The 19300-nt window shown below is 60.1% G+C and overlaps 5 protein-coding genes across 5 annotated transcripts; 2 read left to right on the plus strand and 3 right to left on the minus strand.

Moving 5' to 3' along the window:
* Positions 1–119: 119 nt before the first annotated feature.
* Positions 120–2432, plus strand: GGTG_06979 (hypothetical protein; the record flags this gene model as incomplete). Its single annotated transcript, XM_009224801.1, has 4 exons — positions 120–230; positions 299–400; positions 466–968; positions 1085–2432. The coding sequence occupies 4 exons, from the start codon at positions 120–122 to the stop codon at positions 2430–2432; spliced, it is 2064 nt and encodes a 687-aa protein (XP_009223065.1).
* A 976-nt stretch (positions 2433–3408) lies between these two features.
* Positions 3409–5376, minus strand: GGTG_06980 (hypothetical protein; the record flags this gene model as incomplete). Its single annotated transcript, XM_009224802.1, has 3 exons — positions 3409–4734; positions 4904–5009; positions 5336–5376. 3 exons carry the CDS (start codon positions 5374–5376, stop codon positions 3409–3411), a joined length of 1473 nt encoding a protein of 490 aa, XP_009223066.1.
* A 518-nt stretch (positions 5377–5894) lies between these two features.
* Positions 5895–7844, minus strand: GGTG_06981 (hypothetical protein; the record flags this gene model as incomplete). The annotated part of the gene is made up of 4 exons (XM_009224803.1): positions 7341–7844; positions 6500–7259; positions 6128–6418; positions 5895–5971 (listed from the first exon to the last, which is right to left on the minus strand). The coding sequence occupies exons 1-4, from the start codon at positions 7680–7682 to the stop codon at positions 5895–5897; spliced, it is 1470 nt and encodes a 489-aa protein (XP_009223067.1). The 5' UTR covers positions 7683–7844.
* Positions 7821–13731, minus strand: GGTG_06982 (developmental regulator VosA). Its single transcript, XM_009224804.1, has 3 exons — positions 10705–13731; positions 10544–10624; positions 7821–10482 (listed from the first exon to the last, which is right to left on the minus strand). The coding sequence occupies exons 1-3, from the start codon at positions 10922–10924 to the stop codon at positions 9185–9187; spliced, it is 1599 nt and encodes a 532-aa protein (XP_009223068.1). The 5' UTR covers positions 10925–13731; the 3' UTR covers positions 7821–9184.
* A 1745-nt stretch (positions 13732–15476) lies between these two features.
* On the plus strand, positions 15477–16458 carry GGTG_06983 (hypothetical protein; the record flags this gene model as incomplete). Its single annotated transcript, XM_009224805.1, has 3 exons — positions 15477–15556; positions 15629–15870; positions 16081–16458. The coding sequence occupies 3 exons, from the start codon at positions 15477–15479 to the stop codon at positions 16293–16295; spliced, it is 537 nt and encodes a 178-aa protein (XP_009223069.1). The 3' UTR covers positions 16296–16458.
* Between the last annotated feature and the right edge of the window lie 2842 nt (positions 16459–19300).

The raw sequence follows: 19300 nt of genomic DNA on the forward strand, positions 1-19300 counted from the left end.
GGCCTCTGGCGGCACGATCGCTTGATTCGACACCGTTTGTGTCTTTCTTTCGGTTGCATTTGGGCTCTTTTTTTCTATTTGGCTTATACTCCTTTTTTTTCTCCCTATCTCGTGTCGTAATGTCGGGGTCACACCTGAAAGCGACGCCGTTGGGGCTTCTGCTCCTCGCCCTCGCGAGGACAGGGCAGAGTGTCGTCTATGTGACAGATTTGCCACTTTTCTCAAGACTGGTATGGAACTCTTCGGGCCCGTTTTCTAGTGACTCCTTGAACAGCTGCTGATGCAAACTCGTTTTCAGGCGCCATGTGCGGCATCGGCGATTAGCTACCATATCATGTCCCAGACCAGGGCAAACTGCCCCCAAGCAGTGACGGATCTTCAGGGCTGCGTCTGCACAAAGGTGAATAGGAGGAAGGCCGCGCTTTATACAGGCCGTGGAGCAGTGGTGCTGAACGAGTGAAACAGAACAACAACATCGTCGCCATATCGTCGGGAATCTCGAGCTCGGTCAGCTACTCGTGCGGCTCGACCGCCAGCGACGACCAGGCCTCGGCCGCCACGGTGCTGTCGGCGTACTGCAACCAGAACGCGATGCCGACGTTTGCGCCGCCGTCCATCACGGTGACCAACTACATCTCGGACCTGCCCGAGTTCCAGTACCTCGCGGGTTGCGCCAAGGGGGCGCTCGGGTACGCGGTGCAGAGCATGACCAACAGCTTCTGCCCGCCCGAGGCGAGCAACCTGGCGACGTGCGCGTGCATGAAGAACCAGAACTCGCTCAAGGTCAGCCAGATCATCAACTCGTCGGTCCGGTACAGCTGCACGTCGCACATGGCCGACGTGACGTCGGCGCAGGCCATGTTCTCGGCCTACTGCAACATGGCCGTGTCGGGCATCTCCAACTTCCCGCAGCCGTCGCCGCCGCCGGGGGACATGTCGTACTATATTACGGCCCTACCGCAATACTCGTAGGCAAAAATTCTCACTTTCGCTTATGATCTCCTTCTTGGGCCGTGCTTTTTGTGTAGGGGCAACCAAAGGATGCTCGCTGACTGGGGGGGGGGTGATCTTTCTGGTGCTACAGAGCAATGGCCCCGTGCGCCCAGAGCGCCGTGTCGTACGCCATCAAGTCGCAGGCGAACAACTACTGCCCCGAGGGCGTGCAGGCCCTCGCGTCGTGCGTCTGCATCAAGGAGAGCATCTTCGGCTCCGTCTCGAGCAGCGTCACGTCGGGCGTCAAGTGGTCCTGCTCCTCCACGGCCAGCGAGGACATCACGTCGGCCCTGGCGGTGCTCGACGTCTACTGCAGCGCGGCCAAGGGCCAGGTCAAGCCCACGGGCATTGCCGAGTCGATCCAGCAGACCTTTCCCGTCCCTCGATCCGGCACGATTGCTCCAGGCCCCGGCCAAACCGGCGGGGCTGGTGGTGGTAGTGGAAACGGCGGTGGCGCAGGCGGAGGCGGTGCGAACGGGGGACCGGACGGGAGCTCTGGGACGAGCCAGCCTTCAAATACCGGCGTCATCGCGGGCGCGGCGGGCGGCGGGGTGGCCCTGCTGCTCGGGATCGGCGTCGCCGTCTTCTACCTGATGCGGAACGCGCGGCGCAAGAAGGCGGCCGAGGACATCGCCATGGTACAGCCCAAGTCGTCGGCCGACCAGGACTTTGGCGGCGGCAAGCCCGAGCTGGACGGGGCCATGATCACGGCCGCCGACCTGCCGCCGTCCAGCCCGAGCCCCAGCATGCTCAAGACGCACGCGTCGCAGCGCATCGCCGACAACGTCTCGCCCGTCTCGGCGCACCACAACCACAACCACCACCAGCACGGCGGCGGCGGCGGCGCGTTCCCGTCGCCCCCGATGCCGACCGAGCTCCACAACGAGAGCCGCGTGCAGCAGCAACAAGCGGGGGCGCAGAACGTGTCGCCCGTCATGCCTTCGCCTTATAGCCAAAACGGACAGTTCCAGGCCTATGGACAGCAGCAGCAGCAGCAGCAGCAATACCAGCCGGGCGGCGCGCATGAGATGCTGGGCCAGCAGACATACAGCACCATGATTAGGCCAGAGCTTCACGGTAGCTATCAGCAGCCGCTGCCGCTGCAGCAGGCGGGCCCGTACGGCAACGTGCCGGCGTCCCCCTTCGGCCCGGGCTTCCAGGGCCAGGCCCAGGGGCTGTACGAGTTCCCGGCGGCCGCCATCGCCGCCTTCCCGCGGCCGCCGTCGTCGGCCGCCAACACGGCCTCGGGGCTGGGGGCCTCGCCGCCGCGCCACACCTACGAGCCCGCCGGCTCGCGGCCCGCCACGGCATCGTCGCAGCAGCACCTGCGCCCGTCCGAGGCGTCCGCCCCCGGCATGTCGTGGCACTCGGGTCCCGTCGCGGGATACTCGGAGCTCGATGGGGGCGGTGGCGGCCGGCAGCCTGGCGCGACGAGGTAACCGTGAAGGGGAGGGTTTTGGGGGGCTGGGGGCCGTGAGGAGGGAGGGAGGGGACTGTGGTGTTGGGGGGGCTTGTTAGAATGTGTAATAGCGTGCTGTTTTTTTCTTCGTTTCCACTTGTAAATCTTGGTAGAATTGGGAAATAAATACTCACCTGGTTGCCGCGGCGGGACGGGACCTCCTTCATTTCTAGCACCACTGTGATGCTGCCGAGGTGGATGGGTGCCTACTTGGATAACTGCGGTGGCTTGCATACACGCAAACCTTGCAATGCCGGATTTACACGGCCTCAAGGTTAGGGAAAACTTGAGGAACCCATGTGCGCCATAGGCACAAAATTTTGACAACCGGTATCGCCGGGTAGATATGCGAGTTACTTGGCGGGAGGTGCATTGTTCTTGTTGATGTGGTTGTTTTAGCTCAAGTGGTGGACAGGAGGGAGAAGGTTCTTGAAGATGAAAAAGGGACATTTCCCAGTAACAAACGAGCGGCCAGGCGTCCATGAAGACGAATAAAAAGGAACGAAAAGGAGAGGCTTCCTGTAAGGGCAGTGATGTCGGTCGGCTAAAGCAGCCATGGCGCCAGACAAAAAAAAAGGACAAAAGAAAATGGGCTTGCTGCAAGGAATCCAAGGCAGACGCAACTAGTAAAAGCGAGCGAAATGTGACAGGATGGTCTCCCGAAGTCCGGCACGGGAAAAAAGAGAAAATCGAAATGATGCGTTGCTGGTGCTTTGCTTGGCCAACTTGCTTTTTTTTCCTTTTTTCATATGAGGACAGAAAGGAAAAGGCGCAAGGCATGTGATTGAAAAAGGCCAGAGAGGAAAGAATAACAAGAAAAAGAAAAAGAAAGAAAAGCCAGCAAAAGGGAAAGAAGGCGAAATAATGCAACAAAGTTGGAAATACTAGCGCAAGGAGACAAAGAACCAATCCCCTCCATCCCCACCTCAGTCTTGAGAATTCACATGCACGAACCATCACTGCGCCCGCGTTTGCGGCAGCCGCGGGATGTCGTCGGCTCCGGCGGGCGGGTCCCCCGTCATCGGCTCGGGCGCGGGGCCCTGGGCGCCGCGGGGCAGCAGCGAGGGCCACGACATGGCGCGGAAGCGGTCGCGGCACGGGCGGCACATGAAGCCGCAGCACGTCAGGTTGTGCAGCGGCGGCTGGTCGCCCTCGCGCCGCAGCCGGCACGCGTGGCTGTGCGCCTGGTACGGCCGCAGGTCGCCCCGCCGCCGCGCGCAGGCCCGCTCCGCCCAGTCGTCGTCGTCGCCGTCGTTATCGCTAGGCCTGGGGTGGGGGCTGGGGCGGCGGTCGAGGACGGGCGCGGGGAGGGGATACGACCCGTCGTCGAACGCAGCGGGTTCTGGGTAGGGGTATGGCGTGGGTCTCCAGGCGGGCAGCACGGGCGAGGGGTGGCGCATTGAGCCCCGGCGCATGGCTCTCGCCGCCGCCGCCGCCGCCGCCTCCAGTCCCCGGCCGGGGCCGGGCGTCGGCGGCCTCCCCCAGACCGGCCTCAGGGGCGGGGGCTCCCACCGGCGCGGCTCCGGGCGGACGGGGGGCCCAAACATATACCCACCCAACGCCGGGAAGGGGTACATCTCCTCCGAGCCACTGCTGCTACTGCCGCTGCTGCTGCTGCTGCTGATGGGCACGTCTAGGCTTGGGGACGACAGCTGCGTTTGCTGCTGCTGCTGCTGTTGGAGCTGCGGGTACTGCTGGCGCTGCGGGTACATCGGGTACATCGGGTACTGCGGGTAGTACGGGTACTGCTGGTACTGCTGCTGCTGCCGGTGCTGCTGGTACTGCTGGTGCTGCTGCCACATCTGGAGCCGGTCAACCCACCTGCCGCACCGCTCCCGCGCCTCGGCCAGGTAGTCGCGCACGTCGGCGGCGAGCCGCTCCAGGTCGAGGTCAAAGTCCCGGGCCGCGTCCGGGGTGGAGGAGGCCAGGAGGAGGGCGAGGTCGTCGAGGTCCGACGACACGCCGGCCAGCTCGTCCCGCATGCTCCGAAAGGCCTCGCCGCGCAGGTCGCCGCCGTCGTCGCCGTAGCGCAGCGCCGCCGCCGCCGGAGGGGGTGGAGGAGGAGGGGGCGCCGGAGGTGGGCTGCCCGGCTCGGCGGGTATGATTTGGTCCGGGGGCGTGACGGGCTCCATGCTCGCGAAGAGCAGGGCCGACGATGTTGTTGTGCGCCATGGCGGCCGCTGCGAGGGCGGCGGCGGCGGCGGCGGCGGCGATGGCGCCTCGTTCCTTTGGGTGGCCCACGCTGGGATCCGGGATGGCTGCTGCTGCTGCTGCTGCTGCTGCTGCCGTTGTTGTTGATGGGGGTGGTAAGTCGGGCTCTGTCTCTCCATATTGAGAGGCAGGGGTTGAGGGAAGGGGCTAAAGGTGGGTGTGGCCAGTCCGGTCAAGGTGGTATGGCATATGGAGATGGTTTATGTCGGGCTGGCGAAGGGCCAGCACACTTTGGCTGACAAGGTCGAGAAGGACCCAAAACATCGAAGACGAAAGGTTCTGGCAAGTAACAAAGATGGCCTTGTAGCCGGTGTAGAGAGAGTGGACAGTGGGTGCGGTGTTGATACTGTCTTGTTTGGTGGTAAGGAGAAAGGAGAGAAAGGGGTGAAAGGCACGTAGAGGAGCGATTTTATGGACGGCCGCCAGAGAGCCATGGTCAACAACGCCCCCTACGTGAATATTGACACGCACTCCTCGCAAAAGAAAACAAAAACAAAAGCGACTGCTGGGATCAGGCTCTGGCATATCATCACCTCCGGACGCCTTCAATACCCAAGGTTCATGAGTCTGTTGCGGGCTACTTTTTAAACGCCACCAAGCCCTTATCCTTTGAGGGTAATCTCGTCGTGCCCGCATCGTTCCGAAGTTATGCTTCCATTGTCTTGTGCCCACGCAGCCACGATGCGGCTCTGCTCCGTCTCGAACACAGCCATCAGCCTGTCAAGGTTTTTCTGCTTTTCGTTTTCTTCTTCGTCACCTCTGGACACGGCACAACATGGCCGCGAGAGACATCCAACGTTTGGAATGACCGAGCAAAGGGATCATACGGTGCACTTGGATTGAGGTTTGGTCCGTTTTGGTATGCGGGAGAATAAGCTTATTTTTCCCGCTGACCTATGCTTGTCCGCACGTGTTGCGATAACCATGAGTGGCAAGATCAGAAGATGGAGGCCCCGGGCCCAAGGGGCCGCACGAAATCAGGAACGAGCCGAAATTTCGTGGTGGGCAAGCAAGCCAGCTCGGCAGGCAGTGCCGGCAGCGGAATGGGACGGCTTCCACCCCCCGTGCCCCCAAGCAGAGGACGATGGAGAAGGAAGTGGTGATGTCAACAGCTAAAGGATGATCCAACGTTTGTTATTGATACTATGGAATCGTCACACCCCAGAAGAAGGCGTATTGTCAGAGGTAAGGCCCGGTGCACGGGCCTAGCTCCGGCACAATGCGCCAAAGTCTACCAACGACTGCCGGCGTGGAGGAAGAAGAGCATCAGGCACACCGATCCCAGCAGACTCGGCATTACAAGGTGGCCTACGGGATTTCCTAGTGTCAGCATCCAAGTCACAAGACCCTAGCAGCCGCCATCGTGAACTATATCCATCTATGGGGGTTGCCCCCAAGTATGACGGGAGGACGCGGCTGGGCAAAAAGCAAGTAAACAACAAGACGCAGACGGGGGGGACTCACCAGCGCTGCTAGCACCACCATTATTACCACCAGCCTTCCCAGTGTCGGTCGCGGCCATCTCAGACTTTCGCAGCAAGTAAATCTCGCCCGTGCTGTCCGAGCTCATGAACATGCGACCCCTTTGGTCCATAGCCAAGCCGACGGGGCGGAAGCACCGCCCCGGGCAGGCCGAGAGGTCTGGGTTTGACATGATATCGACAGTCGACGAGCGGCTGTCAGCCGGCTCGGTGGGCTCGCCGTTGGCGAACCTGATCATTGAGATCTTGTACCCCACAGGGTCGTCTCTGTTCCCTGTTTTTTTTTTTGTTTTTTTATAGTTTAGTGCGCCGTCCAGGGCAGAATATGTGCATAGTGTTAAGGGCCACCACTTACAGCTTCCATGGAACGAAACATAGGCCTCGGCCCCGTCGGCCGAGAACTTGAGGTCGAGCGGCGCCGTGTGCGCCTGGAACGTGAGCCTGGGCGCCGCGAAGTTGCTACCGGCACAAGCGGCGTCGGTGACGTTGCTCCCCTCGCCGCCGAGCGCGAACTGCGCGCCCGTCCTCATGCCCGAGCCCTGCGGCACGTTGGTGTCCCAGAGGGCGAGGCAGTCCGGGTACCCGTGGTTCGCGCCCGCGGGCGACGAGACGGGCCCGTGGAAGTTCATCTCCTCGCCCGGGTTGTCGCGGTGCACGTCGGCGCCCATGCGCCTCACGTCGTCGGCCGAGTTCTCGACGCTGTACACGCCGCCCGCCGCCCCGGGGTGCTCGGCCACGCCGACCGAGTTGCGCAGGCCCCAGCCCACGAGCCTGCCCTCGGACGCGTACCGGAAGGCGCGCGCGCGGCCGCCGTCGGTCGGCGGCGAGCTGAGGTCGAACGCGCGGATCTGCGACACCCCGGAGCCCCTGTCGCGCGCGTCGGCGTCCATGTTGGAGGCGCTGCCGCGCGACACGAGCAGCGTGCCCTTTGTCTTGCGCGACATCAAGATCGTGCGCGAGGTGTGGCCCTGGCTGGCCATGCCGCTGATCAGCGTCCTGCGGCTGTCGGCCTTGGCCGCGCCCTGGCCGGCGTCGTACTCCCACGAGTAGACCGAGTCGGCCGACGACGCGTACAGCGTCTTGCCGTCGTCGGACAGCTCGATCCCGTGGTTGAGCTGTGGACTTGGAAGTCAGTCGCCGCCGCACGTACGAGAATCCCGACATGCTCCCACAACCGACCAACCAACCAACCCTACCTCTTTGAGATCAACCACGGTCTGGTTCTTGTCGACGCCGAAGCAGGCGCCGTTGCCGTCCTCCTTGAAGGTGATGCGGCGGATCCCGCGGCCCTGCTCGACGACCAGCAGGCCACCGCTGCTGTCAAGCACGATGCCTCGCGGGTCGCTGAGCCCCCTGGCGACGAGCTGCGCCGTCCACCCGGCCCCGAGCACCGGGCTCGCGTACGAGGGCGTCAGCGCATTCGGGCAGGTCGCCTGGGACGCAACCGGGCTCGGCGAGCACGCCAAAAGAAGAGCCGCCGCCGCCGCCGCCGCGATGGTGGTCGCACCACCACGCCGAGGACGTGCTGTCATGGCCATGGCTGGAGGTCGCGTTGGGTGCTGTTGTTGATCTTTGTCGACAGAGCCCCGTTGGCAAAGAGAAAAAGAAACAACGGCGGTGAGTAGCAAATCCAGCACCGCTGGACGTGCCGGCAATAGGAGCGGTATGAAGGACAGAGCAAGGTGCAGGTCAGACGGGATGGGCAGGCGGTGCCGTCTCTATATGTGGGCTCTGGCTCTCCTGGACGCCCGGGCTGCAGGTGTTAGGGGGATCAAGATGGGCCGGCACTGGGCGGCGTAGGGATCTGGTGCGAGATTGTTTCCCCGTTCGGAGGTCAAGACCTCGATCCTTGCAGGGCGTTGGGTTCGGAGGAGGTGAGGGGAAACATGAATCCCAACTACCGGGCTTGGGACTATCGAGTCAAGTTAGGTGAGGAGGGAGGCGGAGACGGGGAGGATCGCATTAAAAAAAGAGGGCGGTGGAACAACAAGTTCCAACTTGGTCGAGCCGTCTCACCTGTCACGGCCGTCTCTTTGCGCCACCTCGAACTAGCTGGAGCGGGGACACAGATTCCCGTTGCTGCTGGCAGTAGCAAGTCGCTGTCACCCAGCCAGTCTTGTCGTCAATGCGGCTTGCCAAGACGGTCGGGGTTGGGGATTGCTGCGACGCCAAGAGGATACGTCATTGGTTGTGTTGTTTGGGGAAGGCGCGGATTCAGGGTGGGCAAAGCTTCAATCGAGATGCGACAATGCGATCGACTTGTTTCGTCCAGAGCCCCCCAGTCAGTGTCAAGGCGGAAGCGCAAAATCAAATGTCATCAAATGCATTCGCTGACTACATAGGGACCTAGAAACCCGACGTGCTATCTCCTAGCCGACCAGCTAGGCGAAAGCCGCGGGTGAGGTCTTGGGCTCTTTGAGGGGGGGGTATAACGCGTAACAAACAAAATAAAAAGCAGACGAGACCACCCAGCCGCGCTCGAATTCGCATTCCGCCAACGAGCTTTCCCAGCCATCCAGCTACTTGCAGCGTCTCTCCTTGGGCTGCATTGAATAGAGTGTTTTCGTTTTCTTTTGTTTTTGTCCACGGAAATAATGACTCGCTTGGGTATGTGAGGGCATGTAGAGTATGGTATGTATGACGTGTTACATCTGGCTCGGGGATAGGAGGTTGGGATCTTGGGCTGACAAGTAACGAAACGGAAACAGGTAGCTGAACAAAAGAAACGAACTGTCACGCCGGGCAACACCTAAAGGTATTAAGTAGTAATACCACCCAAGGCTAAACAGGTGTAGAGCGGGAATCCAAACAAAAGATGGGGCGGGGAGGACGAAAGCCAGCCTTGAAAAAGGAAATTGCTGAAAGGGAGAAACGAAGGATTGGGGGAATCGCAAAAAATAGATGTATAAAGGTATCATGACATCAAGTATCAATAGGTATTTTAAAGCATGTATATCCTCGCCATAAACAGGGGAGAAAGCCAGCCCAGAGACAGAAACAAAAGAAAAGAAGATGGGGGAAAAGAATCAAGGTGACATATTCACCACCAGCTCTTAACTTCCTGGCTGCCGAGCTGAGTGTTTATGCGATGTGGATGTGGAGGGTAGCTAGGGTGCGCCTGATATGCGTGGCTCATGGTCAGCGGCGGCATCGTAGACGCCGTCGTCGTGTTGGGCAGTGGCAGCGAGACGGACACGGGATCCGTCTGATACGGCGCGCGCGCCGAGGCGAAGGTCGGCGTGAGGTCGTGCGCGACCGAGGCGGATCCGGTCGCCGTGGCTGTCGTCGTCGTCGTCGTCGGCAACGGCGGCGGGAGCGACGTGGGCGCGACCCCCGCGTCCGGCGAGAAACCCGGACGCGACGCCGCTGCTGCCCCGTAACTGTGGCCTAGGTCCTGCGGCGACAGGTACGCCGTCGACTGGTACCCCGCCGACTGCGGCACCTCGCTGCCGGGGATGCCCGTCTGGCGTGGAGTCATGTACGTCGTCGGCGACTGCGTCACCTCGCCGCCCGTTATGGCCGGGTGGCGCGAGCTGAGGAACGTCGGCGACGGGTTGGCGTCGCTGCCCGAGCCCGAGAGGCTGGGGCGCATCACCTTCCTCGGCGGCTCGCCGCTCGCCTCGTTGCTGAACGGACTCCTCCCGGACACGAAGCCGTGGCCCATGTCGTGCGTCCCGAGGTACGTCGGAGACTGCGACACGTCGTTGCTGGGCATCGAGTAGCGCATGCGCTTCACGGTGCCCTCTGACCCGTAGTAAGACGGATCCGGCGGGTAGTTGTCGTAGTGTCCCCGGTGCGAGCTCTGCTGCTCGTAGTAGCCGCCCGCGCTGGGGAACGACCCCATGGTCCGCTCCGTGGGTGTTATCTGGCCCTCGATGATGCTGTTCTGGCGGGAGGGGTCGTGCTGCTGCTTGTCCCAGTCCGAGTGTTTGCGCGCCACCTCGGCGTGCTGGTGGTTCCTCTTGCGCGTCGTCATGGTCCGCGAGTCCTTGCGCAGGCGTAACCTCACGCCCTGGTCGCTGAACGAACGCGTCAGAAAGGTCGACTCGGTCATGCCGGGGAAGCTCTTTGCGGGGTGGACGGTAAACGGGGCCGTGATCGCCGTCGCAACGTTATCGTACTCGGCGCGGTTAAGGTCGAAGAGCGAAAACATCAGCCTGAAGGTGCCCTCTTCCCGAACCGACAGATCTCCAAACACAAAGAAGCCGCCGTCGTGATTATCACTATCCCTCAGGCGATGGAGAGACGAGACCAGCGTTCCGAGGAGGCTCTTTGACGACGGCTCTTCGCTCTGATCGTCGGCGGCTATTAACCTGCAAGTCATGAAATAATATGGGCCTGTTCTAGAGTTAGCCATCCTGGCGCTCGCCGGAGAGGGGAGTATCGAGGCGCCGCTTACTATGTAGGAAGTGTTGATGGGGATCTTTTCGCGTCGACCTTCTTAGCTGGACGATTGGTGGAGGATCGATAGGTTTCCGGTCTAGATTTGCCAGGCAACATAGCATCTGTTAGCGGAAGCAGCACTCTAGAAAATTGCGCTCTGCGTGCAGCAGCACCTACCCTTCTCCTTGCCCAAGGCAACCCGCGCGTGCTTAGGGTGCTGTCGTATGTGCAAAGTGTAACCATTTTCGGGCTCCTCGACTGGCGTTTCTGCCAACTGAGGGTCGAAGGCGGTGCCCATCATGAGCGACCTGCCCGACAAGGCCTCTGTGGTCGGCATCGAGTAACTGGGCTGCGCCGGGTAGCTCGTTGGTATGGGGTAATTTGCTTCTAGCGTCATAGAGGCGGTTTCTGGGGGTCGAAACTGTGGTTGTGGCAAGGGTTTCCAGCCGACCCGTGGGTTGCTGAAACTGATTTCGGAAAGGTCAACAGGATGCTAGACTCGTTTCAACCAAAAGATGTCTTGGCTTAGAAACGGCCGAGGTTAGGGAGGTGGGGTGGGTAATAAATGTTGGAATGGCTGCTGCTAGCGGTCCTCAACCATCATCAACTGTCCGGCTGGTGGTGCGGTGTAGTGGAATATGTTATCCGAGATGGATCGTGTCTTGTTCTCGAGGCTGTATGAGCGGTGATGAGCTGGAGGCTCAGTTCTTGTAGTCGTACTCGACGAGAAAGCTTCTCTAGCAACGGACCGTGCAGGTTGATGAGACAAGATCATGCGCAGGACACAACCAACGCACGCGAGCGGGCCGGAAGCGAAGGCGATCTCGGATCTGCGCCAATCCTCGCTGTTCGGACGACGGACGAGGCGGTTCAAGGGCGGCCTTGGCCTTGACTCTCCCCTCCAGATCGGGATGGCAGCTCGTGGTGGAAAACGGAAAGCGCGGCTGTCGTCCCAAGTTTTTTTTTCAGCAACGCGCCTTCCTCGTTGTGGTCGGGTGACGGCAGCGCTACCAACGGTCCTTCGCGCAGACGGGAGGATGATGCGACGAGTCGATCTGATCTGCAGAAGGAGCGAGCGTGCTCCGGGCGGGGTGCTTCCTGCGTGTGTGTGCCTTCTCTCGTCCTCTTGGTCTGGTCGGAAGAGATGGTGAATGCGACAAGGTCAGAGACGGATGATGCGAGCTGGGGTTGGCGGCGACCCGAGGGCTAGCCTGATGTCGATGGCACAAGATCTTGATATGCTCCGGGTGGACCAGGATTGGGGGTGGGTGGGTAGGAAGAGCCAGGTAGGTGTAGGCAGGTAGCCGAGCGAGGTTGGTTGGCTAGCTGTCAGCGGAGGGGCAGGGGGAGCGTCGGCCGATATATTATGTGCTTTGTTATAGGGCCACGGCTCGAGGAGGGGTGTGGGCTGGTCTAGCAAAGGCCAGGTCCGCCAGCTCGACCAAGGTATCGACCAAGGTAGGGCGGGGCCGGTTGACAGGGGCAGCCCACGGCAGGGTGTGGTTCCGACTGGTAGGGGGTCGACCAGGGACAGTGGATGGAGGAGGGGGTATTATGGGTGGACGGCTCAAGGCCAGGAGGTGGCGTGAAGCAAGTGGTGAGCTTCTGGTTGTGACTTGACGATGGGAATTGTGCAGTGGTGGTGCGAGCTGCTGCTCTCTCTCACGCAGCCAGGTCTTGGGACGAGTACGAGGAGGGGGTGTGCGCAGTGCCCGTTTATGGCTGCAGTAGGCAGTAAGACGGCCCGGTACCAGACTCGACCGAGGAGACACAGACACGGGCGGGGAGGGGTCAGGCTCACAGCGGGCGGTTGCGGTCTTGGGATTTAGAGTTGAGCCCTAGAGCGTGCGCTTAGGCGGGCGCGTGGCAAAACGGCCCAGAGGTTGGAGGGCGTGCCTGAACGGGCGTGGGGATGCCGCAAAAACGAGATTACCCTTTTTGCTGCAAATCCGGCACTTCCGACCAAAGCACGCAGTCCCGGGAGTCTTGCTTAAGCCCGCCGTGGTGGTGCGAGGCTTACAGGCTGCAGGAACCGCGTCCTCACTCGTCTCCTCCTCTCAGGCAGAGGACCCACTGGTCGTCGGGGGGGCAGATCGCTTTCACGAATGTCAGGGTCGAGCGTGGCGTTGTTCGGGTTGTGGGATGCGGCCCGCGGTGGTGTCGGCTGTTTGCAAAGTGATGACACGCCTTGTCACAGAGTGCTTCTTCAGCCCCGCACTGCTTCCTCGAACACAAATCGCGTCTCCGGTGATCCTCGAGCCCTGCTTCAGCCTGTTCAGCCCTGTTGTGCGCGCCGATTCGGTCCGAGAGGCCCGGTGGTGCTGCTTTGCTCTTGCCGGCGCTGCTTCGTGATGTCCGAAAGATGGCAGAAAAGCTGTACAAAGGTTAGACAGCTTGCACGCGCACTAGTGATCCTTAGCGACACCTTCGGGAACGCCTTCGAATCTCGGCGCAGCCCCGCGATGATGAGCGCTTGCCAGATGCGCCTGTACTCTGGTCCGAGTCTGTGGGTGTGAGAGTTTGACGTTTGACGTTTGACGGGATGATCTGCCTTGGCGCAAAGCCGCTTTCAGGCCTTCTCTCTCCCGGGGGCCCGCTCCAGCTCCTCGGGTCTCAGATTTCTCGCCCAGCAGGGCCCTGGCAGAGAAAAATGACAGCTGCCGAGAAAAGATCCCCCTCTTTGCACGATATCAGATGAGACCCATCAACCCAACGCCGCGCGTTCGCCCGGGGAGGGATTCGGCGGTGGAGGGAGCTCCTTGCTTCGGGGGGACTCGCTGGGAAGTCAGCCAGCAAAGACTTGGGCTGTCAAGCGGTGGACCAAGCGAGGCGGCCGGGGCGATACGAGACGAGGCGAGGATGCGGCTGCAAAGGGGAGTGTGGCCGGAAAATAAAAAAGTGATTACGAAAAGAATGTTAAAAAAGAACGCATCAAGTAAGAATTCGGGTGTGGCGGCGGGCGGCTCGGGCTAGAAAACGGTAGGTCGCTTGCTTGGGTTTCCTTGCTTCTTTTTTTTCTAGCCCGCGGGTGTATGTGGTGGGATGCGAGGAATGGGCGCTGCGTGCTAGGCGGTTTCCCAAAGACCAGACTCGCGGCTGTCGAGGTGTCGTCTGCTACCGAATTGAGTTACCGGGTTTCACAAGGTTCGGTGTGATGTAGGACGGGGGTGTGGGTGTTGTGTGTGTGTGTGTGTGTGTGTGTGCCGCCAGGAACGAGCAAGACACACGACGAGGGCGGGCGGCGTGGAGGGCGGGAGGTGCAGGACAATGCCGCGTCTGATATTCGCAGGGCAAAGAGGAAAAAAAGGCGGACGGTTCCAAGGAGGGATTTTCGGGAACCGGTCACACGATGGAGGATTGGCGTTGGGATGGACAAAAATGGGATGGGAGAAAAAAGGGCGGGGAGGAGGCAGACCGGGGAGAGCCGGTGGTTATACCGTCGAGAAGGTGAACGAGCCGTGTGGTATTGAGACTGGAGCTGTTATGATTGACACCCGGCACAAGCACCCAGTCGGAAGCCGGCGCACTATTCGATGGCGGACGATGATGTCTGTTCTGCCGGGGGTGGGCATTCGCATGGCCCCTGGCCCGTCTGCTTGTCCTCTACCCGCCTGTCTGCCCAGGTAGGTAGCAAGCTGGGGGCAGGTGCTTATGAAGATGCAATGTGTAGTGTGTATAGCTAGGTGCCAGCCAGGGGGGAGAGCGAGGGAGGAGCCAAGGTGCAAGCCAAGGTGCACACCCTTCACAAGCACACGCCATACGTGGTGTGGCTGGCCTCTGCGTGCGGACAAAAGAGGCATGTACCATACAGGTTTACACACCTGCCTCTCTGCCCGCCGCATACCTAGGTACCTTACCTACCGACCTACTTACCAACCCTGTCGGCCCTGCTAGTACGACTCTGTGTGTGTGCTTTGTGCGGTGCTCGTATTGAGTGTGTGCCCACACACTTACCTCTTTGTGCCTAGGCAGGTAGGCATGTACATCCAGTACATACAGAACATACGGTCCAGACAGCACATAGACTTCTCGCTGATCTAGGGAGTCCTGCAGATGTGCAGCAAGTGTGCAGGGCATGGCATGGCATGGCATGGCAGGGCATGGAGCCAGGCCGGCCACAGGGCTTCGGCAAAGCGTGCCAGTGCCAGGGTAGGCGGTCGCTTTTTTCGGCTTGTATGCGTAGATTGCCTACGGGCCCAAGAGGTGGGTGTGCCGGTGGGCCGGTGGGCTGGTGGGCTGGTGGGCATGGCACCCCATCGCCACTCCTCCGCTGTGGACATGGGGGACCCACGGCGGGCAAACATCGACCGCCCTCGTGTGGTCAGACATGCCGGGTTTTTTTTATTTGTTCTTTTTTTCTTTCTCCATCGTTGTACCTGCTGTCTGCTATATCGTATGTAACATTATTGCCCAGGCAAGTGAGATTGATGGAGACTGGAACGGGCACAACGGGGCAGATGCCGCGGGTGGGTGCCACTGTGCGTGATGCGTGCACTTGCGCACGGGCAGGCACATGTAGGGGTGAGCCCTATGCGGCGTGCATTGGCATGCCAGGCCAACCTGCGCTGAGCATAACGGGGGAACGGAACGGATGGTGGATGGATGCCTGTCTGGGGAGAAAGTCTGCTTTGCTTTTGTGTCTTTTAGCCCCCGGTCCTCTTCAACCCGAGGCATTTGCGGTCGGCGGCGTGTGACGATATTCTGCCTACCCGCAGCAGACTGCTAGGTACCCTCCTCACCTTGTCTTGCTTTTTTTTTTTCTCGACTGGTGCTCCATTTGCCGGGTAGGCAAAAGGCCGGGTTTCCTGTTTCTTCTTTCTTTTTTGTACCGTTGCCGCTAGTCCCAGAGCGATGTTCGGTTGGCCGGCTCCACCCCTTATGTAGCTTAGGTGGGGACCCAAGGGGGGGTGCGGTGTGCGGAAAGTGAAGGAGTCGGGTGGAGGTGCAAAATGGAAGGCCTCTCCCAGGTTCGAAGTACCCCGTACCCGGGCCACAGCTACGATGGATCCGTGCTGTGGATCCGGGCTACGTAAGGTAGACATGTCGCTTCGGAGCTTCCTCGCGTGGCTGGCGCGACCCAGGGCGTCCTCACCCGTCAAAGACGGGATCCGACCTGGCCCGTCCGGCCTGGGCCTCTCCTCCCACCTGGGCTCTCGACCAGTCGCAATGCGCGCGCGCCGAAATCACCAGCCGTCCAGATTGCGAACCAAGGCCGTGGAAGGGACGACGAGATGGCGCCAGAAGCCCGCGCGCGGTGGTTATGCAGAGAGCCCGGGGAGAAGGAAGCTTGGCGGCCGTCGACCATGTTTGCGGCGCGCGCTGGCAAAAGGGCCACATTTGTCTGTGCGTGACGGGGCCCGGCGCATAAACAATTGAGCATTCCCCAAAGGGTAGTGGAAGGGTGGAAGGGTGGAAGGGTGGTGGAAGGGGAGAAGGGGTCCTCCGCGCCGGACGGACCTTGGCCCCATCCCGCCCAGGGCCCCCGTCGGGGGCTGCATGGGTCTGGGAAGAAGAAGGAAGGACAGGAAGAAGCAGGAGAAACCAACCGAACAGGGAAGTATTTCCAATCGAGGTTGAGGGAGGGGCAGGACCCCTCTCCGCACCTGTTCGGCACCCTGCCCAAGGGCAGCCAGCCATGCCCTCATCCGACTGACGACAACCCTCGGAGGAACGCTAAGGCCAGTCCTCAAGGGGCGCGATTCGCTCAGCTCGACGCGTCTGCAAGACTGGCGGGCCTTGGCAGCTGCGACGAGAATCGAACTGGGTAAAGCTCGTCAAATAAGCTCAATGTCGCTTCTTTTTTGACAGCACAGAAGGAGAGTCACGTCAGGATTGCACTAAACAAGGTGGCCCAACCTGCCACGCGGGCTTGAACAATTATTGATGCCTGAGCCTAGCGGCGGGTGGATGATGATAACGAGCAAAAGCCGCAACCCAAGTCCATCCAGCCTTGTTTACTCGTTTGACTTTGTGTTATTCTTGGGCCGTCGATGCTAAGGCGTCGAAACGGGATGGGCTGCTCGACCCATCAGACCGACAGGCGGCATGGATTGGATCAGATGGACGGATTGAACCAGATGAACTGAAATGGTGGGTGCACGGGCGGCCCGCAGGGGTGTGGCACCTGCATGCCGTCGTCAGACAACGAAAAACGGTGTGGTGTGTCCCACCCGGCCGCTACATCAACCTATCTTTATTATCACGTCGAGGCAAAAGGACACGACTGGAGCGAGGCAGCGCGACAGAGGGTGGGGCAGCAGAGGCAGCAGAGGCAAGGCCGCGCGCAATCAAATGCTGCGGGTTCGTGAGCCTCGTCGGAATTGTCCCTTGATCTCGGCTGCATTTTTTTTTTTGTTGGGAGGGCGGGCTGGGTCTGCAAAGCCGCCGCGGCGGTCATGTCGCATTCTAGTGGAGAGGGCGGGAGAGAGGTCCCGGCTCGGTGACTTGCAGACAGCCAAGTATCAAAATAGGGCGCGCGGGCTGCAGTGCTGCGAGACCGCCTCTCTGCCGCCAGCCGGAGTCCAAAAAAAGAAGTGCAAGAAAAGGCAGTTGTCCATATCGGGAGGCCTTCCCGATATTGGGAGACACCCGAGAAGCCATCAGTCCAATTCTGCAGCCAGGTCAATTTATTTTAGACTGCCCGGGCTGCCATTGCAAGCACAGCCGGATGCACAATGATATTTTTAAAAGGGTGCCTGGGCCCCCTGCCTCCCAACCCCGGCCAAATTGCCCGGTGTCTGTGCCCAGCCAGTTTCTAATATTCCACTGCCGGTCGCTTGCACACATGGAGATGAGATGGGTGTTCTTGTTTCAAATTTGCCAACGATATGGATAAGTCGGGGAAGGAGAACAAAGGGGTCTCCATGAGGGAGACGCGCAAGTCAAGATGGGAACGCAACAAGAGTTCGATGAGACAAGGGAGCAGAAAGAGCATAATGAAAAATAAATAAATAAAAAGAGCAAAAAATACGGCGCCTTCCGCTTGTTGGTTAGGCCGAATCTCTGACAAGGGCCCCTTGCCGTAGCAACGTTGTGGGCGTTCCGATGACAGCTGTTCGCGTTGGAATCGCCGGTTTAGGGAAGGATCTCTTGACCCCAAAAGACCCTTGGGGAGGTCGAGTGGTTCGGCACTCAGCCGGGAAGGCAGGTCGCCCCGTCCATGGTCTCGGATTCGCCCGCCCACGTTGGCGCCATCAAAACATGGGCGCCCACCCATGCGGAAATGGAAATGTTCTGGCCACACGCGCCAGGCTGAACGGAGATCCCTCACGGTCTCCAGCAAAAGGAAGAAAGTCCATTGGCGGCATAATTCGGCACCATCGAGACATTATCGTTTATGACTTGTCTGTGGGGGTTGTTTTCCCAGCATCCACTTGTTTTTGGCGGTCAGAGGGTGGCCCGAGCATTCACCGGGGAAGTCGGCTAGAGACAAGAAAAAAAAAATCAAGTGGTTGGAAACTCACGTGATATATCACAAGGAAGGGATTTCCAAGCTTCTCGGGCCAGCTGGATTCGGGGGCGCAAGCCAGATGCGGGAGTTCTGCCCGGAGGAGATCTCCACAGCGGGACAGCCAGGCAGATAATCCCACTCGGTTCTTATTGAAGAGATGAAGAGATGACGAGGAGGGAGAGGCAGAGAAGGCGCCTCGCACATAATTTGTCCGCCGTCATTTGCGGTCGCGTGTGTTTCTCGTCTAGCGAGCTTCGGCGCGGTGCTAACTAACGGCCCTGACCTGGTCGGGCCCAGGGCCTGGGTCACGGGCCGGCAAGAGGGCGGTTCCGGCTCAAGCCACCCCCGCGGCAAGGAACCAGGACATGCATCGTTGATATGCCTGCCACGGAGTACAGCACAAAACCCGGCCGAGACGGACACGCGCTAATAGCCCGATTAGTCGCTTAGCACCAGGGCGTCTTGTGCTTGCGCTGGGAATATGCTGGCACATGGTGTTTATACCTATATCATGACAAGCATTCAATGCGTACCTGTCGTCCCTGCAGGATACGTGACAATAGGTGTGGGCTGAGACATTTCAACAACCCCTCACGCGAATCAGGCTGACAGCCAAGATGCCGGCCTGGACATTTCCCAATCTTGGGTCTTCAATCACATATTCCCCAGCCCGTTCCTTAGCGGAAGGATCCTGCCATCTCGCCGTACCACCAAACGAAAAGACACAAAACCTACTGGAAGACCTCTACCAAATCTTCTCATCAGTGGAAACCTGATTCGATTAGTAGATTGGGTTGTTCCTTCGCTGGTGGGGCGCCGTTTTCGCTCATCTGGGCTCCAGCTGTTTTTTTTTTTTTTCTTTTCTTCTTCTTCTTCTTCTCTTGCTTCCCTTCTTTCGGCAGACCAGGAGCCGGGCTGGGCATCAGAGAGGGGAAAGGGGAGAAGGGGGTGGGGTTACGACAACCCTTTACCCTTTTTTGGTCAATCCCTGAGAAACGGGCTGCAGCTGTGTGTCCACACCCACGCCTTCCCCTTTCCGAATCGGGCCGCTGCATTTTCTGATGGGGGAGCTTGGGTGCTGTGCTTCGTGTTTGCCAAGTTGGACACCGCCCATGAGTTAGGTCGGCTGCTGCTAGGGGGGGGACACCAACACATGGCAGACTACTGATGGAGGGGACGACAAATGACAAATATCCCAGCCCGCCATCGCTCGTTTAACCTCGCTCCAGCCTCAAGCTCTTGAGCTGCTACGCTGCCCACGACGATGAGGACGCCAGGGCCCCACGAACGAGCCAAGCTACCGGCAAAGCAGATCAGACTGTG

Source organism: Gaeumannomyces tritici, assembly GCF_000145635.1.
Source record: "Gaeumannomyces tritici R3-111a-1 unplaced genomic scaffold supercont2.3, whole genome shotgun sequence".
Lineage (NCBI taxonomy): Eukaryota > Fungi > Ascomycota > Sordariomycetes > Magnaporthales > Magnaporthaceae > Gaeumannomyces > Gaeumannomyces tritici.